General features: G+C 57.1%; 1 protein-coding gene across 12 annotated transcripts in view; it reads right to left on the bottom strand.

Moving 5' to 3' along the window:
- The window catches only part of LOC122392563 (ecdysone receptor-like), a 136,564-nt gene that overhangs the window by 15,724 nt on the left and 100,312 nt on the right, over positions 1–20,528 (bottom strand). For 5 of the 12 annotated variants that reach the window (XM_043387591.1, XM_043387590.1, XM_043387593.1 and 2 more), the window contains one exon: positions 13,064–13,111. The exons of 4 other annotated variants lie outside the window; for them this stretch is intronic. In XM_043387591.1, coding sequence (XP_043243526.1) covers positions 13,064–13,111 — 48 coding nt within the window. Of the gene's footprint in view, positions 1–8,867; positions 9,515–13,063; positions 13,112–16,362; positions 16,539–20,528 lie in introns of those variants that run through there. 3 more of the 12 variants (XM_043387602.1, XM_043387600.1, XM_043387601.1) reach the window with 3 other exon arrangements.

Raw genomic sequence — 20,528 nt, 5'->3', positions numbered from 1 at the left:
CCCTCTGAGAGGCTCAGTGTCGGTATTCAGCGCTGTCGGTTGTCACAGAACCGTTTAAAGGGGCGCACATGTCTGCTAACCACCGAACTGGCCAATCACCAGCGCGGAGCGTGGCGAATACGGCGCAGAGCGCGCCAGGCGCTACCATATACGGCTCGCAGAAAGACACACTGGGAACCGGAAACTAGCCGGCGCGCGGCGGTGAGAAGTGCGCCCGTTCGCAGCCGCCGGCGCCGGTAGTCGCACGCGGCGCTAACGCGCTCATTGTCGGCGGTGAAAGTAGGCGTCTGGTGACGCTCACCAATCGCCGACCACTCACAGAGCGGAACTGAATGCTGCGTGGGACTTATCGATCAGCAAGGGGCCAATAAATCGGCGGTAGCCAATAAGTATAGCACACGTAGCCTGACAGAGCAAGAATCATGACACTGTCAGTTAAGAAAGGCGATGCGAGGTAGAGGAGCGAGGTAGCGAGCAGTAGACGGTCGGTCTCCACTCTCCTGACCGTGCGCCGTCAGCCGTCCCCTGACCGTCACGATTCCCAGCCGGGCGGAGCGGCAGTCAGCCACCCCCGCCCCCGCCCCAGGACCGTGACCCCTACAGCACGCCATTCGGGGCAGCAGCCTCACAACCACGAGCACGGCCTCGCGAGGTGAACCTTCACAGGCAGGGAACTATTTTTACTCGGCCATAGGCACATGACGCTGTGGTTTGGAATACGTGTATGACGATAAATATCGCAGGCAATAGCTACCACATCACTCGTTTTCGCGGTGCCTTATCGGAGCCGGTCTGCCAACGAAGGATCATTATTTGCATTTGCATACGGTGGTATCGCGTTTATCCAAGGCAGCACATGCAGCTGGTATTAGATAGTGTCGGCGCTGGGGTCGAGTTGGAGCCACTGAGCAGTGTGGGACCACCGCCTGCCGTCAGCGGTCGGAGGGAGCGCACACTGCCGGGAGGACCGGGTCCGCTCCCTCCAGTCTGTCCGACGGCAGTACAGAGTCGCCGGCACCGGCCCCACGGGGACCTTGGCACGCCGCGCTGCCGGCCAGGGGCCCCAGGTCCACCCCTCGGCCGCCAGATACACCACAAGACTTGTTTATGACGTCATCCACGGGCAGTATCCCCATTACGAATGCACCTTTTTGTCCAACCCTTACCGACCCTCTCTAAAGCCACCCGCCGTCAAAAGCTGCGCACATACGGAAAAATGGCGCTTTTTCGTATCACCCTCTACAGCAAAACACCGGGATCTCTCGGTGTGCCAGCAGCTGCCCTGGACTCGGTACCAGGGCGTTCCAAAAATACACCCACCTGTGGCCCACACAAGGCGCCACAGCCATCCCCAGCTGAATCATCCACAACAGAATTAGCATACGAATCAGCTGTGCTGCGCCACGCTCATGAATCGTGACAGCGAGCGGCGTTCGCTCTCAGTGAGACCCGGATGGCACACCGGTCGACCGTCACTGTCACTGGCACCCGGCCGGCCGGCCCTGACCCGACGCGCACGACCAGAGGCCAGGTGCAAATGAGCCAGCCGGCCGGCGCGCCGGCCACCCTGGCACACTGGCGTCCATCTTACTGACCAGCTTTCGGCGGTGTCAACAACCGCGATGGGTATGCGGGCGGGCGTAGGCGGGCGGGGAGCGAACGTGAGCGGCGGGCGGGCGAAGGGCGCTGGTGCTAGCGCCCCACGCCGACTCGCAGTCTCCGGTGACTGCCACGGCGCACAGAAGGCTAGCCGGGTTGCGTAACTGCCGGCTGACCGGCGCGGCGCGGTCGGGCGGTGAGTCGGTGACCGGACCAGGCCAGTTAGACCGGACAGTGACTCGGCCGACCTCCTCTCAGAGCCCGGCTGACCAGCCGCGGTCGCTCAAAGTCGGACACCAGCATATGACGACGATTCGCCACGCTACTTCAGTGGAAACGCCGCAGAATGATCGCTAATGTCGTAAGTGGACACTTCGTTTCAGTTTTATTTAGCCGAATTACAGCATGGATCATTCAACTTTGATACATTATGTTCTTGAACCTTCCCATGAACTCGCCAAGGTCGAAGCAATTACGTGGTGCCTTGATTACAGCGTGGAGAGAAGTGTACGGCGGGACATAATGCGCGACACAGTTGGAGGTGATCTATAGAGTTGTTTTCGTAACTTTTTGTTTACTTGGGCACAAGATACCCGGGGTGAAAATAGCTGAAGGCAATGACCTTGTCGGTGATGCTGTTGAATGTACAAATTATAGCCTCCAAGGTTCAACAGGAGATCCTTAGCTTCAAACCGCATTGAAACCATTTATGATTATCACTTCAATCGCCATAAAAATGCACAGGCTCACTCCTTACCCGTACGGCAATGACCGTTTGAATGGGTTCATTCTGTGAATTCCAGCGATTTGTTTGCGTGTTACTCATGTCGTAAGGCAGGCTGGCGTGCAGTCCGGTGCGCGGACAGTTAGCCGTCGGCTGGGTGTCACGACAGGGGATCATGGTGATAGCTCGGAGCCAGCGGACGGCCGCACGGCATCACGCCAAAGCCGTTCAATGACGGAGCCGCGCGGTCGGCGGTCGCCGGCTGGCGGTCACTGTCATGGTCAAGTGATGGTGGTGTTGGGTTTGAGGGTGCCGCAAATATTCATGGCGCCCACGCCACGGTCAAGTGTGAGAAAATCCGCGGCGAATAGACGCTGTTGCTTAGGCGATGCTTCCCGCTTAGCAGCACAACAATATTTAGCAGTAGGGGCATTCCACGTCAAATCGAACAAAAATCGGCTGTTTTGCACCTTACCATCAGCGATTTCATTATAAATTTGTGAGCGAGTTCCTGTGTGGCCCCGGACATTACATTGATGTTTTTTGCACATTCTGACCACAGGTCTTCTAAATATAGGGCATCAAATTTTTACAAAATGTTGCATCTCTATATTTTTGAACGACCATAACTTTGGTTGTACTTGTTTGATTTGAATGAAATAAACCTTACTGTTTAGGTAATATCTTAAGCATTTGTTTAGAATTGCACCTACTTAAATATATGACCTTGAAATTTGCTTAACTCTGTTCTTAAGCACAAATATTGAAATAGCAAAAAACACGTCACCTTCGATTTGGCTCATTTTCATATATTTTATTGCCTACCATATTCTTAACAACCTGTGAAAAAATTAGAGTGGGCCATTCATAAGTTTTGAAGAAAATTGCACATATGCAAACGTATGTTAGCACGCGCAGTGGAGGGGGAAGAACGAATTTCGCCCACCCCTCCTGTTTTTCGCCAATATCTCATAAGATTAATGCGAAATTAATTATGGCTACCTGTCAAGAATTGAATTGGACATCTCATCGTGCAAGCAATAAGAAAATCGGTTCACAACTGTTCTAGTAATAGCGGTGTTAAGTGAACATCCTGTCGCCGCAGCAACGCGGCGACTCGGCAGCCGGCGCCGACCGCTACGCGCCGCCTGAATTGTAGACTGTGCCGGGACGGAACGGAACTGTTCCGTCTTTACATCGCGCTCCCTACCGCTGATTACGTTCGATTCGCGTTAAATTTTGTGAGAAGACTCAAAAATGTACAGGCAATCTTATGGTGAAAGAATTTTGAAAATCAGTTGGTAAACAATTGAAATATGAACGTGTAAACACAAAATTGTGATTGCTGCGTTTCCCGCATCTGCCGAGCCCGCCTCAGCCGGCGACATGTTACTCTTAGCAGGCCTCTAACTGCCATATTTATTATTGGATTAACTAGAAATTCCCCATACATACTAAAAAATGTATGTTCTTTCGTATAGTGAAGATCAAAAGACGTGAAGATATCGTTGCGTGATAATGTTTTCGTTGAATTTACTTCATGATATTTCCACACGGCTCAAAATTCACCGCAAAATACCGTTTGCCTGAGACACTTTTACTATGGAACGTGAATGCTTGACTACGATGACTATGCATTTCCATTCTCGCAGAGTTTGGGATATCACTAATCAGCAATCATTCATTTCAGAAAGTGTACACAAGCAAGCATGTCTTGACTCTGTCTTTCAAGGTCACGCGCGGTTGCGCGATGTTGATGCATGAAAACGGCGTTTGCCGCGAAAGTTATGAATGGCCCACTCCAATTTTTTCACAGATGGTTAGGAACATTGTGACGGACATAATATGTAAAAATTACCCAAATCGAAGGTGACATGTTTTTTGCTATTTAAATTTTTCTGTTTTAATTCAAGGTCGAATGCATTTCAAGGTCACTTCAATTTAATTTTATAATTAAAAATCAAAGCCTTATCAATTGCCTATAAGACCCTGTTAATATCATTTTGATACCAGAAAAGGAACCAGAGTTATAGCCATTTAAAAAATTAATGTGTGGCATTTTTCGCTATATTCGATGACCTATATCTCAGCGATACGTTATCAAATTTCGAAAATATTATACGTAACTCAGTTTTGAACCATGCCCAGTCTGCCTACAAATTTTCAGAAAAATCGAAGGGGATGACGGATTTCGGTGTTTGATTTGACGTGGAATGCCCCAGTAACCAGAGCTGTCATCGGCTGCTGAAGTCATAGGCATACCTACTGAGGAGCATGCGATCCAAATTAGCTAACGACAGGCTTAAACCTCGACGTGAAGAACCATTTCGAGACTGAAATCCTGCACTCTCAGAGAGCCCATCAGGCCGGCCAGCCGAGGCCCGATTTGCGTCCGTTCTGGACCGGCGCCGAGTCGCGGACCGGCGCGGCTCGCCCCCGCCGGCGGCGCCGCGACAGATGGCCGGCCGACGATCGTGACGCGGTCGGCAGAAGGCGGCAGATGTGGCGCTCACCTTGGCGCCGCTCCAGGTGCGCCACCGGCGCCGCACGCGCGTCTCGCTCGCCGCAATTTGCGGCAGGCCGTGTCTGGAAATCACCGTAGTCGTGGAGACGGCAACAAAACGGCCCGCTAGTCTATGAGGCACTCCCATCATCCGCTGCACACAGCAGCAGCGGCATCATGACAAGCTGGGCGGTCCAGCCCGAAACCGAGAGTCGATTCCGCCCAGCGGGACGCCAAGTTTCATTGAGTTGGCAGTCACGTTCCGGTGACTGTGCGAGGGCGCGCTAACAATCCGAGCCGGAGCCGGCTGAGTGGGCGCCGACAGACCTGCGCGCCCGCCGCCCGTCCGACGCGGTGCAGCGACTGAACCTGCCTGAGAACACAGCTCTGACGCGCAGAAGGGCAATTAGACCGGCTTAACAGATCAATCCCAGCCGGGCGGCCGGCGCGGATTCGACCTTGGAAGACACAATTATTGTCGGGCCATTGGAGCCACTTTACAGGCGGCTGTAATAGGCGGCCACAAGGCGCCGGACGGCGGCTGAGGAAGGGAGAGGGGGACGACTGAGGAACGGAGAGAGGGCGGTGCTCCTCTCGAGGACGTCCCGCCCACCGCACTGTCATCGTCCGAGAGCAGCTGACAGCGGACGGAGGCCAGGGCGGACCCGATACCTCCGAGAGGAGACCAGAGCCGCGGAGCACTCGACAAATAGATTACCAGGGGCCCCTCTGAGCGGCCGGGCGCTGGACAGCCAGAGGCCCACTTTGTTCAGTGATAATCCGGGAGAGCAGTCACTATTCAGCTAGGGGGCCCTAAGTCAGGCTACCACACCCTAGCAATGGCTCATCCAGTAAAGGAAATGGGTAAAAGCACAGTTCAGAGATATCACCGGAACCCTGAGAGCCACGGAAATAGACGGCAGATCAAACGCAGTTTACGACCACGATGGCTATTATGTCGGCTTTTGGAGAGGTGGTGGTCTCACGGGTTCGGTGCTGTTATCAGTCTGAGATGGACATTACTCAAATGGTCCAACTCGATCGTATCCCGTGTCCGATCAGGACCGACCGGTTGGAATGGGGCGGGCCTCTGTCCCCCTCTGACCACCCACGAGAGCCCCTCTCCGTCCCCTCTCCTTCACATCTGTCCTATATGGCGGCAGGGCTATCAGGGCGGTCAGAGGACGATGCCCCTCAGAAGGGGCCAACTCTACGTGACCTGCATCCGTCGCGGCGCGGCCCTCTCGCCCGCGCGCCTCTCTCCGCGCGAGCTGCGCCACTGCCGCCGCGGCGCGCCGCTCCGGCCGCCATGACCGGCCTTGACTCCGGAGCGATCGCCGGCCGGACGCGGAGGAACAGGTAGGGCGCTCGGCCGGGCCGCTATACGTGTCCGCCAGCCGACACAGAGCGACGAGCAGTGCGGGGGCGGCGCGCTCGGTCACTGGGGCTGCTGCCGGCTGATGCCACTATGGAGCACATCTCGTGACGGGGCCGTGTTTGTCGCTCACCTGTCTCCGGGACTCCGGAGAGAGAGAGAGAGAGAGAGAGAGAGAGAGAGAGAGAGAGAGAGAGAGAGAGAGAGAGAGAGAGAGAGAGAGAGAGAGAGAGAGAGAGAGAGAGAGAGAGACGCCATTGCCGCCACTGCCGCTGACCCCGACAACAGAGAAGGCCGACCGCCTGCGGCACTCAGGATGCACGCTTCTCGCGGGAACAATCCGGAAAACACACCGCACAACGGCCGTGAAATCACAGATTTGTCCCACGCTGACCGTAGCGAAAGTCGCGTGAGCCTAACCGACGCCACCCGCCGCTTTTTGCTACTAATTGAAAATCACATTTCCTGTAATTACCCGCCTAATGGTCAAACCTAACGCCGGTGAATAAAAACTCCCCAAAGCAAACACGTCACAATAAGCTGGGGTCCATACCGCCGCCATAAAAAGAGCCCGGAATTTGACGGCCAGTGTCACGGGCGTCGGCGGCGAAGCGGCTCCGGCTGCAGCGTGGCTAGAAACCAGCCAGTGGATGGACGGCTGCAGCAGAGCTGGACCAAGCTCCTCGGATCAGTGCAGGCGGGCCCGGTCCGGTCTGGACTGTGTCAGATGGATAGAGGAGAGAGGCCGCGCGGGGGTGCCGGCGCCACCTGACGCCGTTCCCAGCCGCCGAGGCCGGATGTGAAGGCCGCAGCTCGGCGAGCTGAGAGCGCTCGGAGCGGCGCCGGCGGCAGTGGCGGCCCGCCGCCGTCCCAGCCGACCGCCAAAGCGCAGCCACAGAACAACAGCAAAAACGCCGCCATGGCCGGCCCGGCGCGGCGGCGCATCGGCACAAAACCCGGCGTGGTGACCGCGGCCCGCCAGCCCCCCGGCGAGGGGACGAGGCGCCGCCCTGTCGGCCCGCCCGGACACGACAAAACGTGATCAGAACGCACCACCCGCCGGCCAGCTCCAACAACAAATCTCTACAACAGCAACACCAGGTAGTCGGAACTGATCCCTTTCACACGCATGTGAAGCAACTTACATAACGCGGAAAACAATGGACGCGTGCAGCTTTCTCAATCCGCGCTGCGGAGAACCAGCGGCGCGCTGCACAGTAACCCATTTAGAGGTCAGGACGAGGAGACTAGATCGGAACGTTTGAGGAGCCGCCTGATGCAGCCGTCGCTGACAGTGGAGAATGCTAGCAGCGGGCGGAGATAGAACGGCGACTGGTCAGTGGAGCGTGCAGAGCCGGGCCTCGGGAGGCTTCAAGTTCGGCGCAGAGGCCGCAAATGCGAACCGCTCCGACGCACAGCCGACGGACACGCAGCACGACTTGAGTTGTTCAACAGTCTGCACCTCTGCTCCTCGAGCACGGTTGACAATGCCGGCGGCTTTGTGCCAACTACTGGATTGGGGCTCGTTAAGTGACTCGTAAAACCGAGCACGGTTCAAGCGACTGAGCTGTATTCTCATGATACCTCGGTCATAGCCTCCCATTCCTGCCACAATGGTTACATAACACAGGGTGTGCACTAAGGATTACAAGCTGGCATGCGTACTATATCTATATCTCGATCTCCACGATCTGCAGGAAAGAAACACAGATATGCGGTGTAAACAATGATAGCAAGCTCCATAAGCGGAGACAGTTTATAATCCGACGTTGTACCGCAGGCAGGGTCGGTGAAAAAGAACGGCAAGGACTAGCGACATGTAGACCAATCCGCCATGGGGCTGCAACTGATTAGATCCGAAACATTCCAGGCGAGAGGCAAACGATTCCTCTCAGATACTGGGCAGCTTTAGTAGGCTGGCTCAGTTTCAAGGGGCTCTGAACTAAGAGCACTGAATTGAGAGCACAAGTGAGAGATAATAAGCTCTCAGAAGCCCTGACACAGGAAAAGAACACCGTCCTTGCGAAGAGAAGAGAAGAGAAGAGAAGAGAAGAGAGCGAGAGCGAGAGCGAGCGAGAGAGAGAGAGAGAGAGAGAGAGAGAGAGAGAGAGAGAGAGAGAGAGAGAGAGAGAGAGAGAGAGAGAGAGAGAGAGAGAGAGAGAGAGAGAGAGAGAGAGAGAGAGAGAGAGAGAGAGAGAGAGAGACCCTCGGCGGCCGAACCACCAGGAGGGAGCGCTCGGAGGCTGGACCGAACGGCTGCTGCGCCGACGGGTCGCTGTTGGGCGACTTTTTATCGGTGTTTTTGTTGGTCGGGCGAGCCGAGAACGTGACCGAACAGGAGGGCGGCCGGTGAGCGGCCAGGTGAGCCCCGTGCTGACCGGGGAGGTAACGTCTGACCAGGGGACTCGGCGCAGACCGGGAACGCAGCGCGAGGGAGCAGAGCAGAGGCTTGGAGGGTGTATCAGCCAAGGAGGGAATGTGTTCAGCGGATGCACGCGTATGAAGTGGCACGTTTGAGTTACAGAAATTGATAAAGCACCTGCCTATATACCGTCCAGCATGGCTGAAAAATAATTTATCAGTTATTGAGCATAACCGATGGCCTTGTAAGCACTGAAGGTGCAGTAAATGACCCGCCGGCGCTGCGGCCGCCCCCGCGCTCCTACCCTTGCTGATCTCCGGCTGGGGCGCGCTGATGAGGATCTTGCGGACGTGGTGCAGAGGACCGCCGATGCCCAGCGTGGCGGCCGCGCTGGTGCTGTTCGAGTTCAGGTCCAGGTCGCGCCACATCAGGCCGTCCATGTGCATGTCGAAGTCGTGATCGAGCTGCTGGTCGGGACTGGCCACCATGGTGTGCGCCGTGTGTGTGGACGTGGGCGAGGTCTGTTCTGAGAGCGGCGACAGGTGAGACGAGGTCACCTCGGGCGGCGAGCCGTCGGCCGACACCGACAGACTCGGCAGCCGAGGGTACGTGAGCGCCTTCAGGTCCGTCAGAGACAACATGGTGCTCCGTGGTGGCGGCGGCGGGCCGGCACTTCCGCGGCACGATGACGAGAACGACACACTGGCCCGCTAACTGCGCTGCGCCGACGCACTTTTTGCGCAAATCGAACACAAAAAGCGTGTTTTTGCGAGCGCCGAAAAAGTCTGCACACTACTCGCAACAAACTGCTGAGTCAATGCCCACGTGATCACAGCGTTAGAATGCCCACAATCTGCCGTGAGAGTCCGTGAGCTAAGGCATAGCACTTGCGCGGCGCAGCGTCCGAGCGACGCACTTTCCCTCTCGAGGTCTAGAGCCCGACTGAAGCCGGCCGGTGGCCGCCACCATGTTTAGTGACGTCAGGCGCGGGGCGGCGCGGCGCGGCGGCCGGCCCGCTCCCAGCAGTAAGAAGTGAAAGTCGCGGGCGGCAATGCAGGTAACCATAGCGAGGTAGGAGCGCACGACGAAATAGATCCGACGATCAGAGGCGAAGCGGCAGGTCGGAAGATGGATTAAGATTATCGGCAGCCAGAAAACGGATGATTTTCACCTTAGCAGCACACAAATGCAGGCGCGACCGAAAGTTTCGGCAGCTGACGCAAACTCATATGTCAATATCATTACAAAATCGTGATATAGAGCATTTGTCAATAAAATGACCGAATAATATGGGTCTAATTAAATCAGGCACCACCCTTTCATCTTCCTTTCTATTGTGCAGAGTTTTGGAATTCGATTAAGTGCTGTGCTGAGCACTGTAGTCGAAACGATAGTTATTTTTCTCAAATGGTTTTTGATTTGGGTTTTAGGGTCCGGGACAGCACAGGTCATCGGTGCCCATACCGGGGCCTCTAGTAAATAGGATTTGCCCAGATGTAAACTCACTCAGTTGTGACATACTGCAGAATCATGAATATGTGATGCTGAGGCAATTTTGAGGGACTATCAGGCGTGTCAGCGCGGGAGCACTGAGCTGGGACAGGAATAGATACAGAATACAGAATGTGATGCGATCCGCTGGCTGTTGATCGTCCGAGCCGATGTATCTCAGCGCACTAAACGAGCGACCATAGACATGGATATCAGAGGCTTCAGGCAGTCCATGTTGAACCGATCGTTTTGGCCGCTACCTGTCGTCCATCATCAAAAAGCGATCTGAGCCGAAAGCGATCTGAGCTTTGACGTTAACTGCAGATTTGCCTTCAACTTTCGTTTCGAGGATCGAGATCTGGTGCAGCCAATCAACACGCAGTAACTCAAGTTCGTGTTGCTGGCTTTACAAAAACTCCAATATAACTCAATTTATATCGAGATGGAACACGACAGGCCAAAGACACACGTTCAGTTTCAAGGAGTCGCGGTCGAGGAGCCGCTTGACCAGACCAGATTGCACGGCCTGTGCAGGGTTGGACTGAACGGAGCTGGCTGCTGGGTCAGACTAGGCCCCCCGGACCGGGGCCTTCCCGATATGGCTGACTGGGCCGACCTCAGCAGCGCCGGGAGGGCCGGGGGCAGCTACCGACCTTGAGGAGGTGCTCTGTCACACCTCGCTGGCCACCGACCGGCCAGCGGGGGACCCACGCCGGCACAGCCACCGACCGACACACAGAAAAATTCGGCCGGCACCGCCACCAGCGCGGCGTCAGCCTTGACGGAGCCGCTTCTCACGCCGGCCCCGAAATACCTCCCAGTCATCGCCAGCCATATAGAATCGACCGCCAACCGGCCAGATCGCCGCATTCCGCACAACATCTGCTGTCTCCGGCAAACAAAAAACAACGCCGACGCCCCACGGATCCCTTTGAGTCGGCCTCGGCCGGTGGCGGAGACAGCCGCTGCCGATTTCGGGTGTGTCGGTGCGCCGGTTGGCGACGAGCGGCTCCGGGCGGCTCCCGGCGGCTCCGGCCGCCCACCGTAGTTCATCCATCACCGACGCTCAGCCGGACCGGCCGACCAGCTATTTCAAGGCCCGGCCGGCGCGGCGGCGCGGCGCGGCGTGCGAGTCGGCCGTCTCCACGCACCTCAGCCGTGCATCCGGTGCGGCGGACCGCCCCCGCCCCCGCCCGAACGCCGCCGCCGCCCCCGCCCGACCGGTGCACGGCTGCCGACAGACCATACATGTAGCTTCCTAGATCGGACTGCATACGTGAATGTGCAGCTAAAACTCATAACGCTGAGTGTTGCATGGATGGCAGACCATTTGTTATTGAAGGTTTACTGCAAAACACAATTGCACCTTCCATCAATTTGAGCAGAAGTTCTCTCAGTTAAACGAAACCGAGCAACTAATGCGACGCGTCAGAGTGCAGTCACAAGAGCAACAGTCCGAGATCCGCGCTCAGAACAGCGTAGCAGCTCTCGGGACCTCCAATCTCCCGGACTCTGGCCACCCGACTGCCATCTAGCGTCAGAACAGCGCACTAACCACCGCCACCCACCAGGATATCCGCTCTGCCTCGCCCGGCATCTATCTCGCCGAGCGGCTCCTACCACCACCGGTCGTCTCGTCAAGGTAGGTCAAAGCCCTTCGCGGTCGTCGTGCGCACGGTGGGCCGCGCTCGCTGGGGCAGGGAGGGAGGAGCCAATATAGCAACAGGTGCGGCCCACCAGGTAAACACGGTCTCTGCGCCTGCGCAGAACGGCGGAGCGTGTCGGTGACGGCCGCGGAGGGAGGAGAGAGGAGAGGAGAGGAGAGGAGATGAGAGGAGAGGAGAGGAGAGGAGAGGACAGGAGAGGAGAGGAAGGGGAAGGATGGGAGAGGAGATGTATGGAGGGGAGGGAGAAAGGAGGGGAGGAGAGGAATGGAGATAAGAGAAGAGAAAAGGAGAGAAAAATAGAGAAGAGCAGACAGAGCAAAGGAGAGGGGAAGAGAGGAGAATAGAAGAAGGACAGGAAAGAAGGGATGCATGGCGAAGAAAGGAGAGGACAGTGGAATTCTTTGAAGTTTAGTCTCACACGGCGGTCCCGCGCCGAAACCTCAGCATCCATTCCGCCCCCACTCTCCAGCCCAGCCCAGCAGGCCGGCAAGCTGCGCCGGACGGCCGCGAGCCTTGCGGCGCAGTAGCGCTACAGGCGAGTGTCGCCACCGCCACCTAGTGAGAAAAACGGAACTCAAAGTTCCTCCGGCAGACGCTGCTCGGAGCTAGCGACTCGAACCGGGTGGTCCCCGAGAGGAGAGATGATTGAGAGAAAAAAAAAACACCTGTCCGTGCTTCTATCCTCAGGATACTGAAATCCTTCTCCTCCACGCCACAACCCCCTTCCGGGCTGGGCAGGCAACTTTATCTCATGCGGGCTGCTCCCTTGGAGCGGCACCGCTGCTCCTGAGGGAGCGCACCCCGTAGCCGGGTGCAGTGAGTGCCTTGGGGCTGGGTGGCCTGTCTTCGGACGGGCTCAGCCCCGGCGACTCACTAGGGTGCCTGCCCAGACCAATGTCTCCCCCTAATTCCTATCATCCTTCCGGCTCTGCAATGGTCTTGTCGACCGAAAGGGCCTAACCCAACAAAACAAACAAAAGAGAAAAAGCACCTTTCCGTGCTTCTATCCACAGGATACAGAAATCCTTCTCCTCCACGCCGCAACCCCCTTCCGGGCTGGACAGGCAACTTTATCTCATGCGGGCTGCTCCGTTGGAGCGGCACCGCTGCTCCCGAGGGAGCGCACCCCGTAGCCGGGTGCAGTGAGTGCCTTGGGGCTGGGTGGCCTGTCCTCTGGACGGGCTCAGCCCCGGCGACTCACTAGGGTGCCTGCCCAGACCAATGTCTCCCCCTATATCCTATCATCCTCCCGGCTCTGAAATGGTCTCATTGGACCGAAAGGGCCTAACCCAACAAAACAAACAAGAGAAAAAGCACTGCATATCAATTGAAATGGACTTGCCTTCGACTGATGCCACTGAGGAGGTTGAGATATGCCGCGATCCCTCGCCTGGAACAAACCAGAATGAGGACGTTAGCAACCTCAAATACTAATGATGATTGCTAATTGGTACCTAATGCAGGGTGCCGCAGCTGGCTGATTCGCTTGGCATTTTATTCCTTTTTAAAATTTGAATTTCTGGCTCAAACTTCTTAAGAGGGACTTTGTCCTTTAACGAGGACACTAAAAATAACATGTGCCTATTCCTAGCACATGAGCACTGGCGGTCCCAGGGGGGGGGGGGGCCACGGGGGCCATGGCCCCCCCCCCTTTGGTGCTGAAAGGTGGGGCCATACTATCTTTTGGCCCCACCTTTCAGATCGAACAAAAGTCCTAGAAAAGCTTTTTGTATGTTTCATTTTCTTTCTTGCGCCATCAAAGGACGTAAATTTCACTCATGGGTGGGCTCAGTTTCGTATTCTGTCAATTTGGCGGTCAGCGTCGCTGGCACTGGTTCACGAGTATGGCCGCATCTTACATGGAATATCAGCGTGGGTTTACTTGAGGCTTTCGTAGGCCCAGCAATGGCTGGCATGAGACCTCTTCGGCAGTGGCGGGTGGGCCCTGCCAAAGGAGCGTGGCTCTAAAGTAAGACCTCATGGGTTGGTGCTGTGCACCTCAGAAGCCCGGTGGTGACGCCGTATGCCGGCTTGGTTTCTTAAGGATTAGCGTGGGATCTCCGGGGCCTGCATAAAGTTTGCATTAGCTAGAATGTAATTTCAGAGGCCTGTAGGCTGTATGTAATGTGTACACAGTGGCGGTCGCGGGGGGCATCAGGGAATGCCCTCCCAAGGCACATAAAGGGGGGCATCATATCATTTGCCCCCCCCCCCTCAAGCAACCGATGGGCCCCCATAGGTGTATGGGACCCTGGCCCTGATTCGATCGTCACGAGGCTAAAAAAACACGCCCACACCGGTCTTTGAGCGTCCAACACTGACCTCTGAGGGAACTTCAGTGGCGGTCAAGCGCCCACGTTGACCGCTAAGAGCCCACATCGACCTCTGAGGCCCCACATCTGACCTATGAGGACCCCTTACCGGCCTCAGGGGCCCCAACCGGCGTCTGAGGGTCTCACACCGGTCTCTAGTGGCCTTATTGCTGTCTCTGGCGTCCCAAGACGAACATTTAGGTGCCAATGAGGGCCCCGCATTGGCTGCTGAAGACCCGATGCTGGCCTCTAAGGGCCTCCATTGGCCTCTGAGGAGGGCTCATCTTGGCCTTTGAGGGCCCTCTGCTGGCCTCTGGGTTCCAACGACGGCTCATTCCGGTCTTTTAGGGCCCCACGCTGACCTCTGAGGGCCCCATGTTGGCCTGTAATGAGTAGGACCCACATAAGCCTCCGAGAGCCCAACTCGGTCTCTGATGGTCTCAAACTACTGGCCTTTGCAGTTTGCAGGCCCTGTACTGGTCTCTGAGGGCCCTAAACTGGCCTCTAAGTGAAAACATACATGGGTGGGCTTCTGAAGATCACAGGGCTCACGCAGACGCCTGCACAGCCGTACGTTGGTCCTGATCGAGATTACTTTACGTCCTGATGGTCCCGCGCAGATTCCCTCATATTTCGACGTCGGGACCCCATGAGCCGGTGTGGGTCCTGGGGCTGGCAGAGACTGATGAAGTCCTTAGGGCTCAGGGCCAGTCTTTTTAGCAGTAGGACTATAAGGCAGGTTGAGTGAGCCCCAATAGAGCCGTTGCGAGGCCCCGCGCGAGTCGTGCGCGGCTCTCAGATGTCAATTTTGAAAACCAGGAGCCTGTGGGGCCGGGGGTCTCCAGAGGTCGGTGTACCTATTCTCTCCCGCCGCCAAACAGCTATATGGGTAAATGTCATAGTCTGAAAATGATCTCTGGGTTTCACATGCTTGTTCAAAGCAAGAGGTATCCGTAGTTTTCCGAATTGTTTATTGTGGTAAGGTCATGAATCCGCGTGCCCGACCTTCCAGTATATGCTACACCGATCCGTCGCCATGGTGCAGTGGCCCGACCGGTGGAAACACCGTGGGACGGGAAATGGAACTGGTGCTTTTGCCTTAACTTGAGCTTAAAGATTTCACGCAAGAATGAGGTGGATGAAGCATAAGTAATGCCAACTGCGCGGCGCCTCGTGGACGTAAAAAATTAGCCGATCACCCCCCCCCCCCGGTGACTGATAAATGTTATGTCCCGCGAGTGTGACTTTGGCCCCCCCTTTTGCGAGCGGCTGCGACCGCCAGTGCACATGAGTGCAGGTAAAAAATATCTTTTAGATTGAAGGGAGTTGTTATTCCGCATCGACATCAGGCCTAATAAGTATAGCTGATTCAGCCTCGCCAAGTAACAGTCTGCGATACACGTTTCCCGTGATCTAATCATAGCGCCGAGTCGCAGCCCATTAGTCAGCAGTTACGTCCGTATCGCCGAGCCAGACGGCGGACGGGAGTGGCGCGTTTTTTCTGCATTGTCTCGTCGTCGCCCCGCCATTCATTGTCGTCCCGTCCCCCCTGCGACGGCGGCGCGGCGGCGGCGACTGCCGTCTGCCTGCCCCCCCCCCCCCCCCGGCTCCCCTGCCGACTCCCCAGCGGCAGGGCGATAATACTGGGGAGCCGGCCCCAGAGCTGAACTTGACGGCACGGCCAGACAGACGCTGAAAAACGCCGCCGACGAGCAAAAAACGCGCCGTCTAGCCAGCCGAAAAAAAACGCGCCAAAACAAAAACCGAGACGCACCTGACGGTGTGACGAATCTGGCCGAAATATTGAGATGGGAATAGTGTAAGGAACGTAGGGCGAGATTGCACCGTGCATAGGAGTCGCAAGAAAAAGATCGAGGCTCTCACATATTAGTTTGCATCAACAACAATATTTCAGAATACATGATAGCGGATAAGGTGAAACTCCAAAAAGAGAACCAATATTGATCGCCGTAAATGTGTGCTTTTTTATAACAAAACTCAAACGTTACAGAGCGTACTTATTATAAAATCACTGCATAATGAATAAAGTTATATCCTACTGATACTCATGCATCACTCAATAAAGGGGATTGGTTGAATAGGTAATCATTTTTCATGCCTTTTATAGCTAGATCAATCACCAAAATAAGCTGCACTAATTGACGGAAAGAAGAGTTTCGTCAATAATACTGTTGTCGGAAAGGTTAATTGAATATTAAGAACAGCATTTATGATCTAATCGATAACTAGTTGTGCCACTCCGAGAGCTGTACCAAAGCAGCTTGCCTAGGCGCACCCGACCCCGTCGGACGGTGCGGCGGGACATCACCTGTCGGCGCGTCGGTCGATGAGTCCAGCTCCAGATCGTCGATGTCGTCACCCCGGAACACCAGGTTCACCATCCTCTCCGGGGCACCACCCAGCAGGAGAGACACCATGCCGGGCCGCTCCAGGCCGAGCAGCTCCGACCGCCCGGCCGGCTCCTCATCCTCCTCCTCGTCATCATCCTGCTCCTGCTCCTCCTCCTTGACACGCTCCTGCCACTGGTCCCGATCTTCGGAGGCGGTGCTCCAGGGACCGCCGTCAGAGCTATCCACAGGGCATGGCTGTGAGTCGCTGCGGCTCGAACAGGCCACGCTCGGCGGCCGTCGAAGACGACTCGTCTCCGCCGGCTCCTGTGTGTCCGAGCCGGAGACGGTTACAGAGGCGCCGTCTGCATCTGCACACGAGCGGGAGGTATCGCCCCAGGTCCAGTTAGACGCCGTTCCGTCCAGCGAGAGTCGCAGGCCACAGTCTGACACCAGAACGTCGCCGGTCTGTCCTAGCCTGGTCACCAATACCGGACCATCGGCCGCTCGGTTTGTGTTCGACCGGTCGTCGCTGGAGGTCGACGGTAGGGTGTCGGAAACTGACTCTGACTGCTGGGGATGATTAGCATCGCGCTGTCCGTCCCGTCCAGCAAGCTCTTCTTGACAGTCTGACCGTCGGTCCTGAGCGTCATCTACTGTTGCTGGCTGCGGCGACGGCGCCGCTCGTATTTCAGATCCCGGTGAGTCTGCAGATGCACCCAGGCCCCGGCCGGCCTGCGACGGAGCGCAGACCGGGGAAGCTGTCCTCTGCGGAGCAGGACTAGCGCCGGGCAGACAGGAATCACCGTCACTCTCAGCTGCCCGGCTGCTGACGGCTGAAGGCGCCACCATCAGCAGCAGACGACCAGCACCAGCTGATACCTGCTGATTCTGCTGACGTCTGAGCAGCGTCAGCGGACGGCTGGGCACGTCATTAGACGCAGAACTGACGTACGTCACCTGATGGGCGGAGGTGACCGATGGGACGGCGATTCTCTCCAGGGACCACGCTGGCCGTACTCCAGTATCGCTGCTCGTTCCAGCGCTGGTGTCTGGGGTGTTCTCCGGGCCGGCCCGCTGGGTCCTGCCGTAACGGCGGGGACCCGGCGAGCGGCCCACTGCCACCGTCTCCCCATCACTCGAACTGACCGACCGCGGCGGCTCGGCCGGCGCCGTGGAGCTCACACTCGCCGCCTGCAGCTGCAGGGGACCCGGCGCGGCCGCCAGCCGCTGGCTGACAACGATAGTCACAGTTCCACCGACCAGCATCTGCTGGGGGATACCGCCGGGCAGTAGGAGCCGCAGCGGTTCAGCCCGCTCCAGCGCCGTCCGGTCCCGACACGGCCCGGCCCCGACCGCCGCCGGCGCAGGCTCGCCACCGGACGTGCCCAACATTGTGCACGGCGTACTGGGCGTACCGTAAACGAGCGGTGGGTAAGTTTGTGCACCGACGCTCGATTGTTTCACACACCAGTGGCGCTGTTCTAGACAGAGGAACAAGCGAGCTCTGGCTCTTGACGAGCGAGCACTAGCAGTACACGATGTTTACAAGCGGGCGCAAAGTATGCTCGGAAAAAGTCAGTACAAAAATACTTGTTCACCCTTCTTCAACCGTTATGCTGTTCACACACGATCAAAATTACACCACAAAAATATTCCAGATTTCTTGACAGTCTTCAAGTCTCCGACGTTTCAATTGAGAGCCAAGAATCTCTTCATTGTCTACGGGTTTCTCTTGAAGTCACAGCCGAGCCTGACATGTTTACTTGGACAAATCGCTGTCGTTTGTACACAATAAAGTACCACCTGAGAAGTTTTGATTTGTTGTGTTTTGATTGGGCTCAGGAGCGCGCTGATCTCGTCAGTCACATTAGCAGCCGCCGTCTGGCGCAGTCCTCTGCTGCCGTCCTGTCGTCTCCGACACTGTCCTCGGCACACGCACGATTCATACTCACGAGCATGTCACCTCGGCCCGGCCGCCGCCCACCGCACATGATCGACTCACCGACGACCGGCGCCGACTGGCTGTCTAGACAGGCGCGGCTGACGCACGCGCTTCCCCCGTATTTACCCCGTTAGTAATTTCTAAGGGAGCGGCAGCCAGACAGAGCCGGCGCTCAGTGCAGACTGGCCTCCGGCGGGCGCGACAGCCGCCGCTGCCGTCGCCACCGCCGGTCGTCGGATGCAGTGAATGCCGGCCAGTGGCGAGCCCAGCGGACTCGTCACAGACAGTGTACAAATCAATGACGATTTCAATTACGATGGTGTCACGAACTAACGCACAAAGCGCAGTTCGTGATCAACGCGGTAACGTTTGGATCCAACCTCCCACGACGGCAAAGGCGTCCGGAGCCGGCCCGACGACCCCCCGCTGGACGCGCCCAGTCGTCGAAAACGACGCAAGAGAAGTCGATTGGGTGTCTGCGTGGCGGGCGGGAGTGCAGTCACACCGGCCCGGCGGCCAGCGGCGAACGGTCCGCCGCACGGTCGAAAGACAGCATCCCTGCCTCCATGTCTATCAACAGTGCTGAATGGACTGGTGCCGGGTCCATCCATGTCTCTCCCACTGTTATTCGCCGAGTAAATACCCGCCCCGGACGTCACTGATTGACTGGCCAGTCAGAGCAGAGTAGTCGCGTACGGTCCCCTTTCCTCTCTCTCCCTCTCCCTCCCCGTCGTCACGCCGGCAAGGGTTGCGGTTGGCAGCGGCGCGGCACCCACCGACCGGCTTACCGTGCGTCGCGGATCAAAACAAAAGGGCTGCGTGGCGGCGCCGGCAGCGGCAGCGGCGGCGGCGGCGGCGGCGGCGGCGGCGGGGCGGATTTCAGTTCAGTGGGACGGGGGTAGTGACTGGGGTAGGCCGCTGCGAGGGGTCAGTGACCGCCAGCAGCCGTGGCCCTGACGGGGGCTGCCTGCGCCGCCCGCACGCACGGTAGGGGCGGCGTGCTGGGGTGCCGGAGCGCCGGTTAGACCCCGGACCGGATGGAGCCATGCGCCGGCGGCAGGGCCGCGGGCACTGGCAGCCGAACGACAGAAGTGAGTCAGCCAGTGTTCATAGAGGAGACCCAGTAGCCCGTCAACAGCCAACGGTACTATGGATGACATCATTAGCAATTTTACCAACCGATTTGTTCACGGTTAGGATTACACTAACTCGTAGAAAAAAATAAACAGACGATATGAAGGCTGCAGGATGCAAAACCAGACGTGCCTCCGGAGGGCATGTGCTAATTGGACGTGCCCTTTGAATTTGACGGGAAAAGCAACAAAATGGAAAATGTTTCATAACTTAAAGTTATGCTTTTGTTTGCCTTTATTCCTGTCACTTAAATTTTGAATCTGCATATTCACGACAACTTCTTAGAAGTGAAAATATCATATGATCTTAACTTTCGTTAGATGACACCTCTTACTGATAATGGCGTACTTTTCACCTATTTAGCTCCTAATTAATCATCCCAAATATCCGTTACACTCCCATCCATGTCCCTTTTCAACAAATCTGCTAAGTAGACAATCATGTCTAGACTAGCTCATTTACATACGAACGGCCTTCTCCCCTTCAGCCGCACCAAACGCTCGAAAGGCAGTCGCGAGTACCCCAGCCAGCCAGTCGTTCGGTGAGGGGCTAGACGGGAGGTGCCGAGCCAGACAGTCGGCAGGGACGGGCCAGACAGACGCGCGGCGCGAGCCAGACAGTCGGCTGTCGCGGCGCGCGGCGGCGCACGGTGGCACACGCACCGGTCCGCCCGGCACAATACGACGCGCCGGCAGCGGCGGCGGCGGCGGCGCGGCGGTGGGGGCAGCCTGCCGACGGCCGGCCGCCGCGTCCGCCAGCGGCGAGTTTGGCGGTCCAGCCGGCCGTTTTTCCCCTCATTATTCGCGCAGCAGTATCGGCCAGAGGCGGCGCCCGATGATTTCCCCACAACCGGAATCTGACGCTCGCTCCCCTGTCGTCCTGGCCAAAGTCACTTTTTACCGACAGTAAAAAGGCGGCGACCGCGAGCCGGGGGCTACAGCGGCCCGCCCGCCGGTCGGCTCGACGGCGCTGGAATCCAGCTCGGTACAGGAAAGGAGAGCACTCCACGCCGGAATGGCAGCCGCTCCGTCGGGATGGGTTCACCGACGTGACCTCGCCCGCATAGCT

This window comes from Amphibalanus amphitrite, unplaced genomic scaffold (genome assembly GCF_019059575.1).
Source record: "Amphibalanus amphitrite isolate SeventyFive unplaced genomic scaffold, NRLGWU_Aamphi_draft 000491F_arrow, whole genome shotgun sequence".
In the NCBI taxonomy this organism is placed as follows: domain Eukaryota; kingdom Metazoa; phylum Arthropoda; class Thecostraca; order Balanomorpha; family Balanidae; genus Amphibalanus; species Amphibalanus amphitrite.
Note: the sequence above shows the minus strand (reverse complement) of the source record. Positions and strands in the feature narration are given on the sequence as shown.